Source organism: Hyla sarda, chromosome 10, assembly GCF_029499605.1.
Source record: "Hyla sarda isolate aHylSar1 chromosome 10, aHylSar1.hap1, whole genome shotgun sequence".
NCBI lineage: Eukaryota > Metazoa > Chordata > Amphibia > Anura > Hylidae > Hyla > Hyla sarda.
This window is the reverse complement of record NC_079198.1, coordinates 67,543,475-67,551,215: the sequence shown is the minus strand read 5'-3', so window position 1 is coordinate 67,551,215 and position 7,741 is coordinate 67,543,475. Positions and strand designations below refer to the sequence as shown.

The following is a 7,741-nucleotide window of genomic DNA, read 5'->3' as shown; positions in this document are numbered from 1 at the left end:
AAACACATTGGGGGAGATTCTCAAAGAATTTTGCGCCAAAGTTTTTAGATTTTTTTGGGGTGGAAAATCTTTGAGAATCTCCCCCAATGTGTTTTTACCACAATTTTGATAATCATTATGCCCTTAGTAATTTCAAAATTGTGGCAAAAAACAAGCCAACAGCGTGGTAACAATGAGGAAAATAGTATCAACCACATTTTCAAAGAGCTTTGTGCCGCGGTTTACACTGTTCACGTTAGTTTTGTAAAACTATATTGTCTCCTTTACAGGATATTTTCAAAGGGGTGAGAGTCCAGTTTACATAAAAAATTTCCCACCAGCTTTTTGATAGTGTAGACATCACAGAAATAGTTGTATTTTTATAGTTTTTTTGGGAAAAGGTGTTATTTAAGTAATTATTAAAAAAATTAATTATTCTTGAAAAAGGTTATAAAAAAAAAATTTGGTGCCAAAAAATCCAATATGGCTGCAAAAAATAAATAAATTTGAGGCGCGAAAAAAAAACTAAGGTGGCGCGAAAATGAATTTTCACATATTTTCACAGCAGCACAAAAGACCTTTGAAAATGTGAAGAGAAAAAAAAAGGTGTGAATAATATCGCTGGAATAGAAATTACAGTAGTTTTTGAGAATCTCGCCCATTGTTTCTACCCCAGTGTGCATAATTGCAGTACAATAACACAATTTGTACTGACATTTTAGTGGCAAGACCATAACATGTGAACACAGCCTTAAATTCAACACAGCTTGACTATATGTAAGAAATTAAATCAGACAGAACCACTGTGTCACATGTCAAAATGGCAACATCAAAATGTTCAAGTGTCTGGCCTAAAATTCAAAACATTCACAACATAAAGATATACAAACTATAAGAATGCAACAAAAGTAAGAAGTAAGTTCTGTGGGAATATGGAAAACATGGTTGTATTTTCCCCCAAAACTGTGGTAGGCTACATTCACATGGTGTAATGTCCGCACGACAAATTTCCGTGCAGACATTCCACGGACAGCAGAACATGCTGGCGCTAGGACCGCTCGAAAATGCATTGTCTCATAGATGGCAATGCATTTTCTTGTGGAATCTGCAAAAACATTGAACATGTTCAATGTTATTGCGGTTGCCGTAATCAGGATTTCCGTGGCAGATGTTGCTACCGTGGTAATTCTACCATGTGAACAGAGCAGCAGAATACCACTGAAATCCGGCATTATTCCAGTGGCACTAACCTGCAATTCTATTCACAATAAAAAAAAAAAAACAGCCATGTTTTCAAATCCTGTACAACCCATTTAACATAAAAAAAAATACCTAATGGTTCCTATAGCACGGACAATGTACTACGTTATGCCTTTGTATAGGCTTTGTGCAACTCTATGCAGTAGATATTACAAAAATATTTGTTACATTTTGACCATATAGAATCTGGTTTTAGAAAGCTGACAAATAAATAGTCAAATTCATCATCACAATAAAACATAGCAATTTACAAAAATGTTTTGCTCTGTCAAAATGTCTACTTGTTTAGCAATTTTTTCTTCATAAATAATATAATAAATCTGTATAAGTGTATATGTTATAGGCAGCTTTGGCTTTCCATCCAGTGTTTTCAGTGCCGTAGTGGAGATAGGTCAGCTGGAATCCCCATCCACTCTGGTAAGAATGCAGCATCATAATGAAAAAGCTTCAAGAATTCCGATTCAGGAAGTGTAAAGTTAGTGAGGTAAATAGTTTCTCCTCCAACCAAGTAACTTGCCCAGAACCCAAATGTCCCAATAGTCATGATGGTGTGGTTACAACCAACCAGAAGTGCAAAATCTTTACCTGGAGTTGACTCATTGCCATCCCCAGAGAAGTAGACATCTCCCTTGGAATTGTCAATGTTCTCTTTACACCATGTCATACCATTACTAGTCACTACAAAAACCGGTTCTTTATATTTATTTCTGAAATAATTCATGGCTTTCTCCAAGTAACCCTTGTCTGCGACCACACCCTTCCAAACATTTGGCATGACGTTAACATAATCCCCTCTTCGGACATGGACTCCTATGTAGGTGACATTTTTTCGGGAACCTTTAATGCTTTCCAAAACTTGGCTGGCCTCATTCTTAAGATGGTCATGGATTGTAAATTCTCTTTGAATGTCCTCCCGAATATGATGAAAAAAGGTCCATGAACAAGGAAAGCCAGTGAGTTTAATAAAGCTCTCCTCAATGTGATTATATTCCTCTGACATCCAGTCATGTATCCAGTATTCCTTAAAGGGGACATGCCTGGCAACACTGTTATGTAAAACTGGCAGTGTGATTTTAAATATTGGTGACAAGTAATTAAACATATCTGCAAGTATAAAAGCCTGACGCCTGTTTGCTTTGGCCAGGGCATACAATGCAGCATATTCACCGATCTGATTTCCCAGCCTACCTTCAGGTTTTATGGTCCATATTCCTGAATGTTTGCATTTAGCTACTATCTCATTTTCAGTACTATATGATTCCTTTTTTTTCATTTCTGAAGATTTGTTGTCGTCTTCTTCTGGGCATATTAAAGATATAGGCAGGTGAGCAGAAAATGTCAAAAATTCTATATGTTTCTGTAACCGGTATAATACAAAGAATGTAAGGACTGACATAAATAGGCAGCCCAAGAGAAAAAGTTTCTTTTTCTTTTTGGGTAACTCCATCTTTGTCTGGTGTCTTTCTTGAATTCTGGAGGGTAAGACTGATTCATTGATGAAGAATCGAATACCTGTTAAAAAACAAAAAAAATTATTAATTATGTTATACACAAAATCCAAACATATAAAGCATCTTTTTATTATGAGCACAGACTATTCTGTGCTGCGTGCTTGTTACGCCGAGCGCTCCGGGTCCCCGCTCCTCCCCGGAGCGCTCGCAACATCCTCGCTACTGCAGCGCCCCGGTCAGATCCACTGACCGGGTGCGCTGCGATACCGCCTCCAGCCGGGATGCGATTCGCGATGCGGGTGGCGCCCGCTCGCGATGCGCACCCCGGCTCCCGTACCTGACTCGCTCTCCGTCGGTCCTGTCCCGGCGCGCGCGGCCCCGCTCCCTAGGGCGCGCGCGCGCCAGGTCTCTGCGATTTAAAGGGCCACTGCGCCCCTGATTGGCGCAGTTGTTCTAATTAGTGTGTTCACCTGTGCACTCCCTATGTATACCTCACTTCCCCTGCACTCCCTCGCCGGATCTTGTTGCCATCGTGCCAGTGAAAGCGTTTCCTTGTGTGTTCCTAGCCTGTGTTCCAGACCTCCTGCCGTTGCCCCTGACTACGATCCTTGCTGCCTGCCCCGACCTTCTGCTACGTCCGACCTCGCTCTTGTCTACTCCCTTGTACCGCGCCTATCTTCAGCAGTCAGAGAGGTTGAGCCGTTGCTAGTGGATACGACCTGGTTACTACCGCCGCTGCAAGACCATCCCGCTTTGCGGCGGGCTCTGGTGAATACCAGTAGTAACTTAGAACCGGTCCACTAGCACGGTCCACGCCAATCCCTCTCTGGCACAGAGGATCCACCTCCTGCCAGCCGAATCGTGACAGTGCTGAGTGCTCAGTACTGTTGCCTTGCAGCACTCGGCTCTTGGGTACAAATTCAACAAAGAATAACATCTGCATAGACTTTAATAGGGGTACTCCCGTGTCCCAGTGTTCTGAAATTTTATTAAGAACTGTTGGAGCGGGCAGCCGTGATCGAGATGTCATGGCCATGCCCTTGTGATGTCACGACCACGCCCCCTCCATTCATGTCTATGGGAGGGGGCATGATGGACGTCATGCCCCCTCCCATACACATGAATGGAGGGGGCGTGACTGTGACGTCACGATCACGGCCATCTGCTCCAAGTGTTCTGAGCAAAATGTTCAGAGCACTGGAGCACAGGAGTACTCCTTCAAATGTTCTCCTGTGTTAGCGAGAGGCAAATTGCCCCTAATGTTTTATAGATGGAGAAATTGCATAAACCCTGTTGGAGATACAAATTAATAGTAATGTGATAGCCTGGGGGATGTAGGGTATGGGGAGTGTAGCTGTGCAGTAATTAAAGGGTGCTTGTTAACCCTTGCTATTCGTGATGCCAGGGTGAGGGCTCCTCAGTAACACTTGTTCTACTGCCACTCTTCCCAAGAGCGATAGGGAGGTAGAGAAGAATAGATTGTCCACAAACGGAGAGTTTTCTGGAAAAGTATTAACTTTTACTGAAGGTTTTCTGCAAGCTTCAATAACACAACAGTCTTGAAGCATAACAACGGCTTTCCTTGGAGATTGACAAAGGTTGGGACTTTAGCATTTAGAGTCTTTTAGTACTGTGCGTTGTTCCACTGGATTTAGGGGAATTAGTTGCGGTCCAGTAGTCACGCTAGCATTAGCGGGGATTTAGATTTGAACTCACGGTTTTAGTTCTGCTGAGGCCGGAAGGTTTTTAAATCCTAGCGTGTCTTTGAAAGTTGCGCAGATCCATCCTGCTAGTCCGACATCCACGAGAGCAGCACCCCAAGAGAGCGATAATTGGACGCAGCTCCCTTATATGGGCAGGAGCTGTACTAGTGCTAATTGGTCCATACTAATGTCAATCACCATTACAGAGATTTGTGGGTAACACGTGACCCAAGGACCTCCTAAGGTCCTACAACATACCATAGAGGTGACTAGCATGGTCACATGACCGAAGGTCCTGCAACACTAAACAAAGTAAGTACTATACATTACTATAATATATATATATATAATTATTAAATATATACATATATTATCATTAGAGATAGACTTGAGGAGAGGCGACTAGGGGCTATCCCACCTGAGGAACCCTACCTGAACGTAGTTACTCTGAATTTGGGGACCTCTACACTAGGTACGGTATGCAATACGGTACCGGGACACCACAGTAACATAGTAAATAGGCAAACAGATATAAAAATAAACCTGTACATGGCTCCTTGTCTAGGTAAAAGAAGCCTGAAATATAACTCTTTATTTGATAACTAGCTGAATACCCAGCGTTGCCCGGTTTTTCCTTCCTAATCCTTGTTGGGGAGGAAAATAAACAAAGAAGGAAGCTTTTGACTTCATATCCCATCCTCATATATTGTTGTCATATCCCAACCCCATATCCTGTCCTCATATCCCAACCTCCTATCCCGTCATCATATCCCAACCTCATATCCCATCCTCACATCTCGTCCTCCTATCCCGTCCTCCTATCCCGACCTCCTATCCCGTTCTCCTATCTCGACTTCCTATCTCAACCTCCTATCCCGTCCTCCTATCCCGTCCTCCTATCTCGACTTCCTATCTCAACCTCCTATCCCGACCTCCTATCCCGACCTCCTATCCCGACCTCCTATCCCGACCTCCTATCTCGACCTCCTATCCCGACCTCCAACTCGACCTCCTATCCCGACGTATCTAGACCTCCTATCCCGTCCTCCTATCCCGACCTCCTATCTCGACCTCCTATCCCGACCTCCTATCTCGACCTCCTATCTCGACCTCCTATCTCGACCTCCTATCCCGTCCTCCTATCCCATCCTCCTATCCCGACCTCCTATCCCGACCTCCTATCCCGTCCTCCTATCTCGACCTCCTATCTCGACCTCCTATCCCAACCTCCTATCCCGTCCTCTTATCCCGTCCTTCTATCCCATCCTCCTATCCCGTCCTACTATCTCAACCCCCTATCCCGTCCTCCTATCTCAACCTCCTATCCTGACCTCCTATCCCGTCCTCCTATCCCATCCTCCTATCCCGACCTCCTATCTCGACCTCCTATCTCGACCTATCTCGACCTCCTATCCCATCCTCCTATCCCGACCTCCTATCTCGACCTCCTATCTTGACCTCCTATCCCGACCTCCTATCCCGTCCTCCTATCCCATCCTCCTATCTCGACCTCCTATCTCGACCTCCTATCCCGTCCTCCTATCCCGTCTTACTATCTCAACCCCCTATCCCGTCCTCCTATCTCAACCCTCTATCCCGTCCTCCTATCTCCACCTCTTATCCCGACCTCCTATCCCGTCCTCCTATCCCGTCCTCCTATCCCGACCTCCTATCCCGTCCTACTAGCTCAACCCCCTATCCCGTCCTCCTATCTCCACCTCTTATCCCGACCTCCTATCTCAACCTCCTATCTCGACCTCCTATCTCGACCTCCTATCCCGTCCTCCTATCCCGTCCTCCTATCCCGTCCTCCTATCCCGACCTCCTATCCCGTCCTCCTATCTCAACCTCCTATCCTGACCTCCTATCTCGACCTCCTATCCTGTCCTCCTATCCCGGCCTCCTATCTCGACCTCCTATCCCGTCATCCTATCCCGACCTCCTATCCCGTCCTCCTATCTCAACCTCCTATCCTGTCCTCCTATCCCGTCCTCTTATCCCGACCTCCTATCTCGACCTCCTATCCCAACCCGTAATATGTGTACCAGGTATTGAAATATCTCCAGCCGTACAGAAGTTATGTGAGAACATACATTTCCCATTGATTTGCATGGGACTTTAAACAAAACCCCCGACCCACACAAATGGGGGTAGTTAAGGGTTAAATTAACTATCCTATATTTTAAGTGGACATATAAGTAACATGGAGACCAAGTATTATCGAAATATCTCCAGCCGTTTGGAAGTTATGCAGTAACATATATTTCCCATAGACTTGTATAGGACGTTAAACAAAAACCCCGCCCCTGGCAAATGGGGGTGAGTAAGGGTTAAATCACCTATCCTATGTTTGTTGTTGGCATATAAGTAACATGTGTACCAAGTTTCATGTTAATATCTTTAGCCGTTTGGAAGTTTTTGTGGAACATACATACATACACACACACACACGTTGAGTTTTATTTATATAGATAACTAGCTCAGTACCCGACGTTGCCTGGTTTTTCCTTCCTAATCCTTGTTGGGGAGGAAAATAAACAAAAGGAGGAAGCTTTTGACTTCACATCCGTCCTTCATATTGTTGTCATATCCCAACCCCATATCCCGACCTCCTATCCCGTCATCCTATCTCGACCTCATATGCCATCCTCACATCTTGTCCTCATATCCCGTCTTATCCCATCCTCGTAGCCCATCCTCCTGTCCCGTCCTCCTATCCCGACCTCCTATCCCGTCCTCCTATCCCGACCTCCTATCCCGACCCTCCTATCTCGACCCTCCTATCTTGACCCTCCTATCCCGTCCTCCTATGCCATCCTCCTATGCCATCCTCCTATCTCGACCTCCTATCTCGACCTCCTATCCTGTCCTCCTATCCGGTCCTCCTATTTCATCCTCTTATCTCGGCCTCCTATCTCGACCTCCTATCCCGTCCTCCTATCCCTTACTCCTATCTTGACCTCCTACCCCGAGCTCCTATCCCGAGCTCCTATCCCATCCTCCTATCTCGACCTCCTATCTCAACCTCCTATCCCGTCCTCTTATCTCGACCTCCTATCCCGTCCTTCTATCCAGTCCATCTATCCCGACCTCCTATCTCGACCTCTTATCCCGACCTACTATCCTGTCCTCATATCTCGACTTCCTATCCTATCACGACCTCCTATCCCGTCCTCGTATCTCGTCCCCGTATCCTGACCCGTAATATGTGTACCAGGTAGAGATGAGTGAACTTACAGTAAATTTGATTTGTCACAAATTTCTCGGCTCGGCAGTTGCTGACTTATCCTGCATAAATTAGTTCAGCTTTCAGGTGCTCCGGTGGGCTGGAAAAGGTGGATACAGTCC

At 45.2% G+C, this 7,741-nt stretch overlaps 1 protein-coding gene across 13 annotated transcripts in view; it reads right to left on the bottom strand.

The window, feature by feature from the left end:
- Nucleotides 1-134: 134 nt before the first annotated feature.
- LOC130293923 (galactoside alpha-(1,2)-fucosyltransferase 2-like) overlaps nt 135-7,741 on the bottom strand; it is a 338,139-nt gene continuing 330,532 nt past the window's right edge. For all 13 annotated transcript variants that reach the window (XM_056543215.1, XM_056543212.1, XM_056543208.1 and 10 more), the window contains one exon: nt 135-2,751. In XM_056543215.1, the coding sequence (XP_056399190.1) occupies nt 1,610-2,751 (1,142 nt within the window). In that variant the 3' untranslated portion in view covers nt 135-1,609. The remainder of the gene's footprint in view (nt 2,752-7,741) is intronic.